Consider the following 17948-nt stretch of genomic DNA (forward strand, 5'->3'; position numbering starts at 1 on the left):
CTGAATAGTCAGGAACGTTCACTCATTCACACTCCATGCAGAACACGTGGTACCCGAGGATGGTGACTTGAAGCTGACGCTGCCAGGAGCTAACAGTCCACCCATCCATCCGAGGAGCATGTGGATTAACCCTGTCCTGGGCAAGGTCCCAGGAACACACGGAACAGGCAGTCACGTGAATAAGGCCCCAGCCCTCAGGAAGCTTACCCAGTGGTGGATGAAACAGATGATAAACAAGCAAAAAATAAAAGAAGTTAATCACAAATTGTGACAAGGGCTAAGCAGAAAAGAAATGCAGTGAGGTGACAAGAAAACAGTAGGGGGCATCTTCTTTAGGTGACTGACCAGAGAAGACCTCCCTGAGAGGACAGCATTCAGAATAAAGGATGGCAAGGGCCAAACCATGCAAAGTTGGGGCTGGAGAATGACAGGGAGGGAAAAGGGGTGCAGCAGAGGAAACAGCACGCATGAAGACAAGGCCATGGCTGAGAGAGCTTGGCATGTTTAAGACAGTCAATAGGAAGGTCAGTGTGGCTGCAGTGTGGCAAGCAGCGGGCAGAGAGGCACAACGTGAAGCTGGAAAAGAAGACGGGTCAGATCACGCAAGGCCAGGTTAGCCAGGGTAAGGAGTGTGTGTTTAATAGGAAGTGCACAGGCAGCCACTGAAGAATCTTTAACAAGAGAGTTCACTGTGGCTGCTGCCAGGAGGCTGCAGAAGTCCAGGTGGAAAGGCTGGTAGCTGGAACTGGAGTGGTGGCAGCAGAGATGGGGAGAAGTATGCCAGTGTCGGAGGGGAAAGTAAGATTTTCCCATTGGAGTGGATGTTGGTGAGGAAGTGGAGGGGAGTAAGTCCAAGGCTCGGGTTTCTGTCTGGAGCACCTGGGTGAAGCATAGTTGACCAAGATGAGGAAACCTGGGGAAAGACATAGGGGGAAGGCGGGGAAGATGGCAGGAAAATTCAGTTTGAGGCATGTTAGTTTGAAATGCCTGATGAGAAATCTGATTAGAGATGTCCAGTAGGTTGTTAGAGACCTAAGACTTGAGTTCAGAGGAAAGATGAGAGTCAGAGGCATAAATTTGAGACTCATCAGCATACAGACAGGATTTAAAGCCATGAAACTACATGAGATCACTCTCATCTAGAGAGTGGAGATAAATATTAAAAATGTATCAGGCAGGCCATTGGCATCAAAGAAGATTCTCAGGCTTGCAGTGGAAACTCAAGCCTGGGTTTTGGTTCTCACTGGGAGCATCGGGCAGCAGTGGGTGAGGGTGTGGGGAGCTGGACTGTATGCACTGTGCATGTGGGAGGGCACCTTTATTTAGTGTCATCTTTCTGAGGTCAGTTTGGAAGAGTGTCGTGAAATCCTTAAAAATGCTCTACCATTAGGCCCAGAGATTCCACTTTTAGAAATTTATCCAAAGGAAACAACCAGGGACGTCTAAAAAGATTGATACGAAAGAGGTCCATCACAGCATTATTTGTAATAGTGAAAAATAACAGTGTCTAAAGTGGGGGCTAGTTAAATGAATTATGGGACTTTTGTATAATTTAATACTATATGCCATTAAAAGCATGTTTCAGAAACCTGCTTTAGAAAAATAATAATAATAGCATGTTAAAAAGTATTCTCAGTATCTTAAGTGCATAAAAGTTAGAAACAGTCGTATGGTTCTAGTTTTGTAGTGTGTGTGTGTGTGTGTGTGTGTGTTTAAAAAACAAAACCAAAGTGGGCACATCTTAGACATCAGTAGTAGTAAGTATTGGTGCTTTTCTGTTTGTTCTACATTTTCTATGCCAGTATGTGCAGGAAATGCCTCAATGAGAGTTTAAGACTTTGGAAGTCACCGGTGGTATTTCGAGAGACTCTCCTACTCATCTTTGGGTCCAGATTCATTTAAGAGTACTTCTTAAAATGTCTTCCATTTTCTTGGAAGTGTCTTCTCTTCGCAGCTGACAGTGAGCAGTGTTTCCCTCAGCCAGGTCGTGACCAGTTTCCTCAGACACGCTCCCTTCCAAATGCCACCTTCCCCTCTGCAGCTCCCTACGTTGGTTTTCTCTGCATTGCCTGCCCTTTTGCATCTTTTTTAATAATTATCTTGATTATTTATATCTTTCTAGTTTCTTTGAGTTTACTCTTTCTTTTCTCTGGCTTTTTATGATTTGTCTTTGTTTTGTTTTGTTTTTTTCTAGCTTTATTGACAAATAAAAATTGTATATATTAAGGTATAGAATGTGATGTTTTGATGTACATATACATTGTGAAATGAGTTCCACAATCAAACTAACATGTCCACCACCTCACCTAGTTACCATTTTTTGTGTGTGTGGTAAGAACACTTGAAATCTTTCTCAGCAAATTTCAAGAATACAATACATTATTATTAATTATAGTCACCATTCTATACATTAGATGTGCAGAATTTATTTATCTCATAACTGAAAGTTTATACTCTTTGACCAACATCTCTCCCTTTCTCCCAACCCTCAGCCCCTGATAACCACCATTCTACCCTCCGTTATTGTGAGTTTAACTTAATTCCACATACAAGTGAGATCACGCAGTGTCTGTCTTTGTATCCAGCTTATTTCACTTAGCATAGTGTCCTCAGGTTCAGCCTTGTCAAAAATGGCAGGATTCCCTTCTTGGCCTTCTTTTTAAAGGCCAAATAATATTCGATTGTATTAATATATATATATCACATTTTCTTCATTCATCTGTGTACGCTTAGGTTGACTCTGTATCTTGGCTGTTGTGCATGGTACTATATAGCTGACATGGGAGTACAGATATATATCTCTTCAACACACTGATTTCAAGTCTTTTGGGTATATACCCAGAAATAGGAATGCTGGGTCATATGGTAGTTCTGCTTTTAATTTTTCAAGGAGTCTCCATACAATTTTCTTTTTTTGTTGTTCTTGTTGTTGTTGTTTTGGGAGAAAGGATCTCTCTCTGTTGCCTGAGCTAGAGTGTAGTGGTGATGTCATAGCTCACTGCAACCTCAAACTCCTAGGCTCAAGCTATCCTCCTGCCTCAGCCTCCCGAGTAGCTGGGACTACAGGTGCACACCACTACACCCAGCTAATTTTTCTACTTTTTGTAGAGACAGGTTCTCTCTCTTGCTCAGGCTCACTCCTGACCACGAGTGATCCCCCAGCCTTGGCCTCCCAAAGTGTTAGGATTACAAGCATGAGCCACCGCACTGGCCCAACGTTTGCTATCTTTTGACATTTTGTACTGGCCATCTTAACTGGTGTGAGGTGATATCTCATTGTGGTTTTGATTTACATTTTCTTGATGATTAATGATGTTGAGTGTCTTTTCATGTACCTGTTGGACATTTGTATGTCATTAGGAAAATGTCCGTTCAGGTCCTTTGTCCGTTTTTTGATTGGGTTATTTGTTTTTTTGCAGTTGAGTTGTATGAGTTCCTTATATATTTTGAATATATCAGATATATGGTTTGCAGATATTTTCTCCCATTCCATAGGTTTCCTTTGCATTTCTTCTTTAATTGCACTTCCGTATTTTGCTAAGATTAGTCACACAAACTTTCTATTGTGCCATTCTTTTGTCCTTGCTGGGATGGCTTTACAGTCAGTAGTGGACATTTGCTATCAGCTGCAGGTTTTGGTCTGTGTTTGACTTTTGAGATGATTCGTAAAGATGCAAAACAAAGCAAATTCTTATGACCAGTCCCAGTTGCCCTTATTCTTCAGCCGTTATTTCCAGTCTTCAGCCAGCAGTTACCTATGTCTGTGTATGCAGCTAAACCAGTTACAATTATTATAATTTTCTAGGAAAGTGTTGAGAGAAATCATGCCAAATATTTTATTGTCATCTAAATATAAAATATCTCATTTAGTCTTTTTACCCATAATTTTTTAAAACAAATCACATTTTTCTAATGTGGCTTGTTTTGCGCTTCAGCAAACTTTATTCTACAAGTGCTCATAATTCCCTGGTAAATTATACTTTCATATCAAGGCTCTCTAAATGCAATTCTTTCTTCCCCTCAGAAAGTGGATCTCTTCAGCCTGGGAATCATCTTCTTTGAGATGTCCTATCACCCCATGGTCACGGCCTCAGAAAGGATCTTTGTTCTCAACCAACTCAGAGATGTAGGTATCACATGTTTTGGTGCATAAATTTTCCAGTAACCTGAATCTTATCATGGAGATCAGAATTCAAGGCAAGATATTTTTCTGGTATTTATAATATGGAAGAGGCTGTCCTGTTGTAATTCTAATGATTCATTTGCTGAGACATGGCAGGCTAACCAGTTCTCCCATTTGCAGTGAAACATTTTTCTGAGCAAGGAAAGTCACCTCACCTAAGTTCTTAAAATAACTTAGTTTTGGTACCCAAATACTGTCAACTCTTGAGAGAGGGATCTTATAGGTCCGTCTACTGTATCTCTAGTAAGTCGAAGTCCTCCTCTGCTTACACACCTCCAATGATGAAAATCTTACCTTGGTTTTGTTTTTGGAAATCTTACTTGGAGAAATTGATAGGTTATGTTACTTGTAAAAAATTATTCTTAGAGATTTACTCTCGATTTTAAAACAAAGGAAGAATTGAAAAATTTTGTTTGATATCAATACAGCTATAGCAGTGGGAATGGGTTATAAGGATAGTAGATATTTAGCTCTGGAAATTGAAGATTCCTGTTGAATGGACCTGGTGTAGTAATGCCGAAAGAAAACCACCATGATCAGAAGTTAAGATGGGTCTGAGAAAAATATCTGTTACTTGAATTTTTTTCCCCCTCAATAAAATTCCCATTTTTTTTTTTTGAGACAGAGTGTCACTTTGTTGCCCTGGCTAGAGTGAGTGCCGTGGCGTCAGCCTAGCTCACAGCAACCTCAAACTCCTGGGCTTAAGGGATCCTACTGCCTCAGCCTCCCGAGTACCTGGGACTACAGGCATGCGCCACCATGCCCAGCTAATTTTTTCTATATATATTTTAGTTGGCCAGATAATTTCTTTCTATTTTTAGTAGAGACACGGGGGTCTCGCTCTTGCTCAGGCTGGTCTCGAACTCCTGACCTCCAGCGATCCACCCGCCTCGGCCTCCCAGAGTGCTAGGATTACAGGCGTGAGCCACCGTGCCCGGCCTAAAATTCCTATTTGTATTCTTGGGATTAATCCTTACCTCTGTTATTACTGTAGCTTAAAGGACCAGCATTACAGTGTGAGGGTAGAAAATGGCATTGAGATGAAAGTGGAAAGTGAGGTTTAGGTGAGGATGCACAGGGAAGCAGGAGTATTCTTTAAGCTAAATCATATACGTTGTCACTGGGAATACACCTCTGGATACTTTGGAGAACAGTTGAATTATTTTATTTCCAATACAGTATGGACAGCTGTGTTTGTAAAGTACAGGAGTAAATAAAGGGGTTACTATCACTTTGTCTTGATTATAATGCTCTTAGGTGATTATGTGCTTAATGAAGTGCCTTTCTTTAGTCTAAAATTCATATTTGTTCTCTCATTTCAAGAATATCTAAACTGTTAAGTTAATTTTATAATTGAGATCCCATTTACCAGAAAACTGAGAACTTTTGGGTCGGTATAGGTTTTAGTGTTAATGGTTTTCTCTTACTCTTTGTTGGTGGATTGGCATTTTTTGCCTTTTTTCATCTGTGCTTTTCATACAATTACTTTGTCTTTCTCTGAAACCATTTGATTTTTAAATACTTTGTCCTCAGATGATGTGCTTTTTATAACCTAGGTTGTCATTTGGGTAAAGTTTGTGTTGAAATAATACATAAGCAATTGGAAGAATGAGCATCAGTCTTCAAGGCATTATCGCCTCAGTCTTTCCTTGTTAGCAGATTTTTATTCCTGTATTTGAGTTTCTTACTTATGGTGAATAAATGCTTTCACTGTGGCAGTTGGCCAAGCACTTGCTGATTTGAATGTAATATTCTTTTAGCCCACTGCGCCTAAGTTTCCAGAAGACTTCGATGATGGAGAGCATGCAAAGCAGGTAATTTTCTCTTTAATTACTGTGTCTTCAGTCTTGCATTTTAATTACTATTTTTATTCTTTTTCAATTAGTAATCTTCTGCCACTCATTCTCATGTGTCCTGGGAACAACATGGGGGGAAAAAATCAGAAGATGAAGCACTTAAAATGTTATTAGACTTGAAAGGCCCCATAAGAATGCCAAGGGCTGGCATGGAAAATTAACAAACTACAGGGATCTTTTGTGTGATTCATTGTGCTTTTGAAGTACTATTTGGACCCTTGGCTTAGCTGTTGAAAAGAAAAGAATGCTTTTACAGCTCATTGTTTTAGATGAAGCTTGAGACTTTAAGAAAAAAAAATAAACCTATAATTTTGGGGTTTTTTGCGAATTTGAAGTAGCTCAGATTGTGGGGGAAGGGTTGCATTTTCTAGACAATCTGATGTTACAGTATTTTAAAAAGCAAAATAATTTCTTTTGTATACCCTAAATATCGACTGTGTGTGTGTGTGTGTGTGTGTGTGTGTGTGTGTGTGTAACTCATGTCATAGGCTAATATTGCTATGCAGCTGATATGAAAGAACAATTAATTAGTCAATTTGTGTATTGTGCTTTTGGTGGACCTTTCTTTTCAGTGCCAGTGTTTGTCTTGGTGAAACCTTCAGTGGTTAATACTCTTGTTGTATAGAAGTTTATTCCTTAAACTGAATTTTATTGATATTATAATCAAGGCAAAATCCCTCATTTAAATTATTAATGTTGAGAACAGAAGCATAAATAGAACACTGTATTGATTTTCTATTTCTTACTTATTGATTATGTATCAGGATGTACATTCCACTTAACTTTTCTAGACTTTAATTTTCCTCACCTGTAAAATAAAGGGATTAAGTACCCTTCATTTATATTAGCACTGACATTCTATAATTTGGAAATGTTTAACATGACAGTTATTTATGGCTATAGGGGCCCATTCTGTCTCATTTATTTAATTGGTGAAGATCATTAGAAATACATTGAGTCATGTTTCTATTTCTTTTCCTAGCTATTATTGTTTCTGGGGGTCATGAGTAAAAAAATGTTAATTTCATAGCCTTTCCCTGTAACAAGGTCAGTCTTATTCAGTATTTCTACTTGTTGACAGCTATGGTGGCAAAGGAACTTTATTAAACTACAAACATGAGGTCAATTTTACGCACCATTTTTCACACTGAGGGCTGTTCACCTGTCCTCAGATATATATTAGGTACTCTTGAGCATTTGAGTCTGAGCTGTACAAAATTGGTGCTAAAACAACACCACCACAACTACTGCCACCTCCCATGTCACAGTAGCTGCTTTTTATTTGAAAGGAGGCAACACAGAAGATGCTTATAAATTGACCATAACATAATTTTTGCCATGCACAGAAATTTCACACCATAACAGGGTCTCTTATGCTGAATCAGGTATTACTATTTTTACCAGTTTAATTTAGCATAGCTTTCATAAATGTTGTATCATGTCAGTTCCTTTTTTTATAATATGAAACTCCTATATCACAAGAAAAGTAATTACCTGTGTTTTTACTTCAGCCTGAGACAGTAGTAAGGGAGAGTGGTGATGGGAGGGAGTATATTTTATTTTTTTTATTTTATTATACACACAAGATACTTTGTTAGTAATTTTTTTAAGATATATAATTAGAAAATGCTTAATAAAGTTCATCCAAAGACTGAGCTTTTCTGATCTCAAATATTCCTCTAACTCCTTATAAATCCTTATTATAAATAAGAGAATTAAGAACCATTAAGGAACCTCTTAAAGATTTATATTGCCTTCAAATGGTCCATGCTTAATGAGGTAGTAACTGTGAACGTATAACATGAGTAATGTAAATTAAGAGAATTCAAGGGAGTGGCATCAATACAAATAACATAAATGGAAAAGAAGCTAAAACAAGATGTTTTACATGTTTAAGGATTCCAGCAGCTGTTATGCGTTATAATTTATGCTAAAATTAGGCACGTAAAGCTATTTGTTTTATGTTCTTACATCTTTTTATACCATATTTTGTGTGTTTATAAGGCCTAAGTTCTGCTTTTACATAGTTGTTGAGGATTTTTTGGTTGCTTGTGACAATAAAATGTAAAAGGGGCCTCCACCTTTTAAGAAATACTCGTATTACATTGCTGTACAACTCTGTGGCCCTAACAAAAGTGCAGAGAAAAAATGACCTATTCAGAGTTTTCAAATGCCAGTGAAATGCAAGAAGAAGTGTCTTTTCTTTGGCCTGAACTGACCCTGACTTCTCTGGAGACTCCCGAGCATCATGTGCTGCCTCCCATCAGTGGTGTGCCTGGGTTTCCTTACAGAAATCTGTCATCTCCTGGCTGTTGAACCACGATCCTGCGAAACGGCCCACAGCCACGGAACTGCTCAAGAGTGAGCTGCTGCCCCCGCCCCAGATGGAGGAGTCGGAGCTTCACGAAGTGCTGCACCACACCCTGGCCAACGTGGACGGGAAGGCCTACCGCACCATGATGGCCCAGATCTTCTCCCAGCGCGTCTCCCCTGCCATCGATTACACCTACGACAGCGACATACTGAAGGTGGGCTTGCGCCACGCTGCACAAAGGGAGCTTAACCTGGGCCACAAAAGGATCAAATCAGTTCCTTATTTTCCATGGATTTTTTAAATGCCTCCAACGTAAGTTCCTATGTGAGGTCTGGGAGACCCCTAAAAGTACACCCAAAATGTGTGCATATGCATTCTGGGAAGAAGGGTCACACTTTTAATCACTTACTTGAAGGAATTCTTGACCCACCCCTAGAGACTGATCCCTGGCCTTGCTGCCAAGAGCCAAAAACATCCAACCAGCTCAGATCCAGAGGAAGTAGTAGCGTAGCTCCCAGCACTGGGCACACATCCGGATCACCCGGGCAGCGCTCTGACAAAGCAGATGCCCAGGTCCCCCAGTGGCTCAGATCTCCAGCTGTGAGGCACTGCAGAATCTCTTTAAAAGCTCCCAAGTGGTTTCTGAAGTGTAGCCTGGTTGCCAGTGTGGGGAGCCTTTAATGTTTTATTTCTTTAAAAAAAAAATCTGAAGCAATATAGCAAAATGTTAAAATTTGATAAAGTTGGGTGGGTAGGTGAGAGATAATTTGTTATATTCTCTGTATGTTTCTGTATGCTTAAAATGTGATACAATTTTAAAAGATAAAGTAGTAGAGGAAGTAGTGAAATTTATGGAGGATGAGGATAGAATTTAGGGACCAGAGTTTTTGCTGGCTGGCAACATTAGAAACATATTCACAGGCTTATAGGTAACTTTTTTATATTTGTCCTTTTGCTTATATGCTGTTTCTAAATTTTCTAGGGTGAAGTGGTACAACTCTTACAATAAGAAAACAAATAAAAAAGAAAGCTCTTGGCAAAATATGTAAATGCCACGTAGCTTTCAGCAGGCCTACAGTGAATGCCCTCCCTGTGTGGGATGGGGCCTTGATGCCTTTGGGTGTTTGTTCCACGGTATCCCTGAGAGTCAGGGAGAATGTGTTATTTGACTAGCTCTCTCTGAAAGGTATAGATCAACGTGGTTAAGGGCTTGGACTTTGATGCCAGGCGGCTTTCCCATTGCTTGAGAGACTAGGTCTTGCGTTCTAAAGCAGGATGCTTTGCAAGACATGTGGCCTCTTCCCTGAATATGTTCAAAGAGGAGCTGACTTGTTGAAATCTCCTTTATGATCCTGGGAATAAGCAATGTAGTACCTACTGAAGCCACAGATTAATGTTTTAAGGTACCCCTTCGATTGGGCTTTGATGATGACGTTTTAATTTTGGTCCTGTTTTAGGGCAACTTTTCAATTGGTACAGCCAAGATACAGCAGCATGTGTGTGAAACCATCATCCGCATCTTTAAAAGACATGGTAATGCCCTTTTTAAAAATCATATTCTTTTTCATAACATTCTTTTTGTCATCATTAGAAAATACCATTAGTGGATTTGGGTATACCATATTTTACTTTTAAATTCAGTTACAGGCAATTGACATCATGTGAAATTTAAGCTTATTTTTACAGCTCAGCTAGTTGAAGAGAAACTGATTTAAATATTATAACCTTGCTACTAAAATACAGTTGGTTTGTAGAGTCAGAAATATGACCAGATTGACAAACTTAACTCTAACTGAGCTCTCCACTTGTAAATTTAGAGAGTTGAAGAAAAACTGATGATGATTTTAACAGTCCCAGTAGCAGATTACTTAACTGTCAGATGTGTGTTCCTTTTAGGTTGCCTCCTAGGAAGAATAAGAACCTGATGGTTTGTCATTTTTTCTAATTTGGTGTAGGAGCTATCCAATTGTGTACCCCACTACTGCTTCCCCGAAACAGGCAAATATACGAGCACAATGAAGCTGCCTTATTCATGGACCACAGCGGGATGCTGGTGATGCTTCCTTTTGACCTGCGGGTGAGGCTGGGAACCCTCTGCTCACAGTCTGGGTGCCGTGTCTGGTCACAGGGATGGCCTGTCTGTTAAAGGATTGCCCCTACTGGTCAATTTTTCTGCCAGGCTTATATTCTGAGTGTCACCTTTAAGAAATGTATTCTTAAGGGACTTGTCAGGGTAAGAGCATTATTGGAGTTTAGTAAATGTTTGGCCCTGAAGGCATCTACCTTGCTCATAGCACAAGTGTTTCTGGCTCTAGGAGCCAAGGGAATCCCGAGTTGCAGGAACCGCACATGCACCTCAGCATTGTGATCTGCCAGGTGACCCAGCAGGTTAACCTGGCCAACTCAGATAAGTAAATGAAGTTTGTTTTTTTTTTAACTTCCTGGCTAGATCTTCAATAACATCCTCACATGTTAACATCTAGAACAATTAAATTCTTGTAACAGCAAGTATCTCTGCTAATTGGCATGTTGTGTTTTGCCCATGCGTGCTTTCTTCTGACCCCCAGGGCTCTTGTCGACAGCAGCAGTGTTGCCCGTCATGCAGTCACATGGTGTTCGCTGCTAACAAGCCCATCTGTGGCACTGGACCGTAGGCCAGAGGAAAACATGGAATGCATGTGTCAGACAGGGGCTTAATACCCCTCAAGTACAGAAAGCACTTATAAGTGGGGACATGAGCAGAGGATATAACCAGGCAGTTCTCAGAAGAGAAAATGCACATGACTGATAGGCTTCTGAAAAGATGTTCCGCCTGCCTAATAAGGAAGTGCAAAGCTATCTCAACTTTACCCATCAGGCTGGCAAAAAATATTTAAATTAATACCATCCAGAGATGACAAAGGTGTAGGAAAATAAGTACTTTCATATGTTGCTGATGGAAATATGAATTGCTAATCCTTTAGAAAAGTAATCTGAAAGTTTATAATAAAAATTTTTTAAATTTGATGCACATACTATATCTTTTGAACTAGCAATCCCACTCTGAGGAACTTATTCAAAGAAATAAAAACACATTAGTGTATGAATGTTAAAAAGACATTAATTGCCATATTATTGTGATGGTCAAAAACTGAAAACTACATGTTTATCAATAAGAAAACGGTTGAATAATTTCTCATCAATATTATGGAATATTAAGGAGCTATTAAAATATTTACATCTAGATTTTCAATAAATATGTATATTTACATATGTATAAGATGGAAATATATACAGTTGGCCTTTCATATCCTTGATTTTCACATCCATGGATCCATCCAGTCAAGTGCCAAGTGCAGATGGCAAATATTCAGGAAAAAAAAATTCCACGAAGTTCCAAAAAATAAATCTTGAGTTGCTGTACACTGAGGACGACATTGAATCCATATGAATGAAGCAATGTGTAGACATTATATTAGGTGTTGTGAGTAATCTAGAGATGATCAAGACGGGTACTGGTCCGTGGCCTACAGCAGGAGGTGAGTGGCAGGCAAGAGAGAGAGAGAGAGGGAGAGAGGCGCTTCTCTGTATTCACAGCCACTCCCAATCACTCGCATCACTGCCTGAGCTCTGTCTCCTGTCAGATCAGTCACTGAGTCCCATCACCCTCAGATGGGACCGTCTAGTTGCAGGAAAACAAGCTCAGGGCTCCCACTGATTCTGCGTTATGGTCAGTTGTCTAATTATTTCATTATATATTATAATGTAATAATCATAGAAATTAAGTGCACAATAAATGTAATGACCTTGAATCATCCCAAACCATCCCCCCCCAACCCGGTGCATGGAAAAATTGTCTTCCATGAAACCAGTCCCTGGTGCCAAAAAGGTTAGGGACCACTGATCTAAAGTATATGGGAGGATATGCATAGGTTATATGCCAACATTGTGTCATTTTATATCAGAGACTTGAGCATCCGCTGATTTTGATATCCTTGGGGGGTCCTGGAACCAAACCCCATGGATACTGAGGGTGACTGTATATATTTAGATATGTCCATACCTATGTTTGATCTGTAGGAATGTCCATGGTGTATCATTAGCTTAAAAAAAAAGTAAGTTTCAAAGGAACTCTAATCCAATTTTCGTTACAGAGAAAGAGAAAAGTTTTTTAAAAAAAAAAAAAGCTGTATGTGTACTAAGGTACACTGTGTTTACATGCACTTGGTGTGTGTGCACGTATAAACATCCTCTCACGTGTGTGTGAATGACCATGCACACCAGCTTGTTTGTATCACCAAACAGCATAGTCAAAGAATGCACTCATTTTGACCTTATTTTTCTAGAGGAGGGAGTGGAATCAAGGCATTTTCTTTTTTTATATCTACGTCATATGGCTTATTGCAAGAACAGGTTTTGTGTTTATGGTCTAAGTGGAAATTCCTTCTACATTTCTGGCCTTTTTTTTTTTTTTTAAGTAAGCAAAGTGATTTGGGATTATTTTGAGGTAGAGGTAAATAAATAGCAAATCAGTCATTTGGGAAGATAAAGAAAAAGTAGAAGTATAAACATTTACACAGCTATACTTAAAACTGGCTCCTTATTCTCTAAACATTAGGAGACAAAAGTACATATTTTTAAAGATTGGCTCCCTTTCCATGAGCTAATGTTTAAAATAAAAAAATGATTGGTCATTGGGAATTTGACCTATGATACCATGTCTGATCTCTTAGAGCAACCTGTCAATGGTATTATCAATGTTGGTTATTATTTGAGGGTGGTTATTAATAATTTCTCCTAAAAGATTGATAGGAAAATCAGAAAATTCACCATAAGAGATAATACCCATTTGATTACATTATCATAAATGACATTTTAAAGAAAAAAATTCACAAGTAACAAAATAACTTGCACCAATTTTAATTTGACATAATAAAAGTATGGCAGAGTATATTTAACTAAAAGTGAAATTTTTCTCAAACTTAAAAAACCTGAGGGTCGGGTGTGGTGGCTCACACCTGTAATCCTAGCACTCTGGGAGGCCGAGGCGGGTGGATCGCTCGAGGTCAGGAGTTTGAGACCAGCCTGAGCAAGAACGAGACCCCGTCTCTACTAAAAATGGAAAGAAATTCACTGGACAACTAAAAATATATATAGAAAAAATTAGCCGGGCATGGTGGCGCATGACTGTAGTCCCAGCTACTCAGGAGGCTGAGGCTGTAGGATCACTTGAGCCCAGGAGTCTGAGGTTGCTGTGAGCTAGGCTGATGCCACAGCACTCTAGCCAGGGCAACAGAGTGAGACTCTGTCTCAAAAAAAAAAACCTGAGAAGGGTGATGGTGTGTCTAACATTGGAGCCTACTGCTGACTGAAGCACTCAGGAACATTTCAAGGAGTGAGTAGAGCATAAATTTGCGAATATACTAAAAACCACTGAATTGTACACTTTAAATGGGTGAACTTTGTGGTATGTGAGTTATATTTCAGTAAAGCCGTCCTTAAAAAACAAAAGGAATATGAGGAGTATGATAGTTGGCACATCTTGACATTGACCTTTAAAACTTTATTTTTCAGGTCCCTTTTGCAAGATATGTGGCAAGAAATAATATATTGAATTTAAAACGGTAAGAAACAGTAGGGTGTTCCATTTGGCAGACATGAGAAAGAAATCGAGGAAGATTCTTTTATCTTCTGGGATCTTTACACAGGAAGGAATTCTGGATTCAGAGTACTGAGCTTAGGATATGACAAAAAAAAAAAAAAAAAGAGCCACAATACCCCTTTCTATAAGGTAACTAGGACTATTAGAGGGAACATAGCACGCAGGTACCATGATGTTCCTGTAGTCTATTCTGTGCCTTCTAAATGTCCCCAAGCAACATAACTAATTATTTTCACAAATGGTTGCTTGATAAAAACATCTGGCTGTTGTTGATCACAGATGGCCCCTTTTAAAATTTAATTGGAGTGACACATGGCCAGTGGTGTCTGTGTGAAAACTGCCTACACAGGTAACTGAACAAAGGCTGCTCGTGGAGAAGTGGAGTAAACCCAGCAGGAATGCAGAGCGCTGAGGACCTCCAGGCACTTAGTGTTGGGAAAAGGTTTTCTGTACAATCACATACCACAGGGGTCCCACACCGAGCTCTTGGCGAATTGGAGCAGTACTGCTGTCAGTGAGGCACCCTGCTTTAAAGCTCCTTTCTTCAAAGGCAGTTAAAGCTCTTTACGTGCTTTTATCCTAGCTACAAGTGAACGATTAATAGTCATAGTCCTAAAGTGTGGGTATCCCTCTGTGGAAAGCAATCATGTAAGGTAAAATTATTTTTGTGTATAATTTTGTCTCTATGTCAACCATTAAAAACCAATTAAGCCCCACAGTTTAATAGTGGCAAAACTGGGAATTGGAACATAGATGACAAGGCAAGACTACTATTCCAGGGCAAATCTATCTATGCCCTCTTGATCATATCACTGATTAAATTTTTTCCTATTTATTTTGTTCAACGATTTCTCATACATATTTGTTTCCAGTGAGCAATGACCTTAGATTTCCGCGTTTCTCTCTCCAGATACTGCATAGAACGTGTGTTCAGACCTCGCAAGTTAGATCGATTTCATCCCAAAGAACTTCTGGAATGTGCATTTGATATTGTCACTTCTACCACCAACAGCTCTCTGCCCACTGCTGAAATCATCTACACTATCTATGAAATCATCCAAGAGTTTCCAGCGCTTCAGGTGTCTTGTCCACATTTTAGCATTCTGAGACCGCCCCCCCCTAGAGCCCTTCACCAAGTGTGGTGGGGAAGCCCCAGTGACAAACCTGCTCTTTGGTTTGTGCTGGCAGTGAAGCATCTTTACTAGCATAAGTCACAAGAGTTTGATGTTGCTTCCAAGGTTGATCTCAGGCTCTTCTACCTTGACAGGAATTGGTTTTGTTTGGGGGGATTGTGGTTTTTCTCTGCCCATTCTTCAAAATGCAAGAAATCAGACTAAAATCGCTAGGATACTTTTAGCATGTTCATGCCTTGCAGTGGCTCCCTCCCATATCTGATCTCTTAACTCCCCAACTTCCCATCTGTGTTTGCACATTGCCCCCAGTGGGGACTGCCACCAGCTCTCCTTAGCCCTCCCATCCCACACACATGCCCTGTCATTCCTGCCACCATCAGTCAAGTGATCCCTTGTCTAGAGTCTTGTCTCTGACAAGCCATAGTTTGGGCCCCTTCTCCCCAGGAAGCCTGACTGCTACCTGCTTGATTGGTTGGCCACCTTTTCTTCTCAACTCTCACAGCTTGATATGAGACAGCCACAAACTACCTTGAGTTGCGTTAGTTGTTTTCTCCAAGCAAAGGGTGTGTTCTTTCAGGGCAGAGGCCATGGGTTCACTTTTCTGCGTACCCAGCTCAGCACACAGCTCACCACTCTGTGAATGCCCGTGGATTTGCTCGTGTGGACAGAAGTAACAATACACGGGCCTGTGCTTATAAGTTAATCACTATTGACCCAGATCCTCCCTCTTTGAAATCTGTGTGAATTCACTGAGGCTTTTAAACAAAACTGGAGACCAGTCAGAGTATTTTTGATGCACATCATACAGTGTTAAATTAGATTATATTCTCTGATTACAACAATATAAAAAGAATGTGTGTGAAACAATAAGCTAGGAGGCCATATGCTAAAATTCAATCCTTTTCTTCCATAGTGTTATGATGATAAAGTGATGGTAAGATTCCAGATTTGGTCTTGTATCTATAATTACTTTTATAATGAAAATAATAATTTTTCTCTGTGTCTCAGGAAAGAAATTACAGTATTTACTTGAACCATACCATGTTATTGAAAGCAATCCTCTTACACTGTGGGATCCCAGAAGATAAGCTCAGTCAAGTCTATGTTATTCTGTATGATGCTGTGGTAAGCATTTAATTACTTGGACTCAATGTTGAAAAATAATAATAGTTCAGGACTATTTTCTTACTGATGCAGCCATAAAACTGAATTGGGAGTTTTATCTCCTTCCCTTGAAGGTGAAAGAACAAATTGGCTTTAATTATGGCAACAGTTAACAAGTATTGCTTTAGCTTTTATTCTACACTAAGCCCTATAGTACTAGTAACCTCTAGGGTGTTTTTTTAAAAGGTAATTTCTAATTTGAAAGATAGTAAAGTCCTTCAGTAACCTACTTCTTAAGGCAAGAAATCACTAAGTAATTGGTCCTGATACTTGCCAGTAATGATTTAAAACCAGTTAACCTTTACCCAGCACCTCCCTGTATGCCGGGGATTGTTCTAGGCCCTTCCCATTGCTGAACTCACTTCATGCTCACACTGGCGCTGTTATTATCCTGACTTTCCAGAGGCTGAGGGAGGGTGTCAGTGTGGAGAATAAAAGACGTGCGCCTGCCCTTGCTGCTGCCAGCCTGCCTGTGCTCACCAGTCGCGTCACTGATAGATTTGCTGGTTGAATTGGGGGAGAGTGGCTTCGACCTCTAGTGGGGCCTCATTTACCACCTTCTTCCTGTGGGGCTGGGGCTACGGCATCTCCGGTTACTCGTCCCTAATTTAGCCACGTTGTAGTATTCATTACTTTATGGTATGTGTGCAGATACAGAGCCTGGAGGGGGAACATTGAAAAAACAAATTAGCTTTCTATTATGGTGCTGGGATAAGGTGAATGTTTATCTTTTCTAATATCTTTTCATGTTACATTTTATTTTCATAATAAATAAGAGGCATCCAGGAGATTCAATAACTAGCAGTGCCAGGCAGCCTATGGTTAAGACAGAGAATAGTGCAAGTCCATAATGACTTACTGTTCTTTATACATCAAGAGGCTTAACTTTTCTTTCACCTGGCAGGTACACATCAAGACCCAAACTTTACTGTTTGTTTTCTAGTGGTTCTTTCCTCCCCCCAAAGTGCTGCTGCTGTTTGGCAGTGACAGGTACAATGTGATGTCAGTCGGACACTGACAGAAACCCCAGGGATCATGCAGAGGTGCTTCCACTCGCACCTGTTCACATCCATGGCCATGGCCCCTCTGCCAGCCGGGATGAAATGCTCAAGGCCCAGCTTTGTTAGGGAACACGGATCAAAATGACTCCCTCCCCACACAAACGAATACCCTATTTAAGCCTGTTCAGATCTGGGTCACCTCACCATTCAACAAGTACATTTTTCCTCATTTTAATTCTTTTATGTCAAAGTTTTTCAAATTTTAAAATAAGTTAGTTATAGTTTTGTGTGAATTGGGGGAAAGAGTTTTTTTAATCACAGAATTAAATCCATCCTTTACAATTAGGAGCAGTTTGCCCAAAATGAAGGCTATTATTGTCAGAATTGGCCTGGAAATTGTGTCTTGTTCAGGGCCAAATTTGGTGACTCGTTGTTACATTTTTCTTCTGCATTAGACAGAGAAGCTGACGAGGAGAGAAGTGGAAGCTAAATTCTGTAATCTGTCTTTGTCTTCTAATAGTGTAAGTACCTTCTAATGGTATTATTACAGCTTTCTGTGTCATTTTGTGATGCCAGAAAATGTCACCCAATTCTTGTTGCAGTAAGATAGCAGCACTCCCTGCTGCCTTGCAGACGCAGTTCTTCCCTTGCGTGTC

The 17948-nt window shown here is 39.9% G+C and overlaps 1 protein-coding gene across 6 annotated transcripts in view; it reads left to right on the forward strand.

The window, feature by feature from the left end:
* The window catches only part of EIF2AK4 (eukaryotic translation initiation factor 2 alpha kinase 4), a 96303-nt gene that overhangs the window by 55786 nt on the left and 22569 nt on the right, over nt 1-17948 (forward strand). For all 6 annotated transcript variants that reach the window (XM_045530911.1, XM_045530970.1, XM_045531249.1 and 3 more), the window contains 9 exons: nt 4025-4126; nt 5944-5997; nt 8331-8567; nt 9811-9886; nt 10309-10430; nt 13907-13956; nt 14905-15073; nt 16136-16252; nt 17748-17813. In XM_045530911.1, the coding sequence (XP_045386867.1) occupies nt 4025-4126; nt 5944-5997; nt 8331-8567; nt 9811-9886; nt 10309-10430; nt 13907-13956; nt 14905-15073; nt 16136-16252; nt 17748-17813 (993 nt within the window). The remainder of the gene's footprint in view (nt 1-4024; nt 4127-5943; nt 5998-8330; nt 8568-9810; nt 9887-10308; nt 10431-13906; nt 13957-14904; nt 15074-16135; nt 16253-17747; nt 17814-17948) is intronic.

This window comes from Lemur catta, chromosome 1, assembly GCF_020740605.2.
Source record: "Lemur catta isolate mLemCat1 chromosome 1, mLemCat1.pri, whole genome shotgun sequence".
In the NCBI taxonomy this organism is placed as follows: domain Eukaryota; kingdom Metazoa; phylum Chordata; class Mammalia; order Primates; family Lemuridae; genus Lemur; species Lemur catta.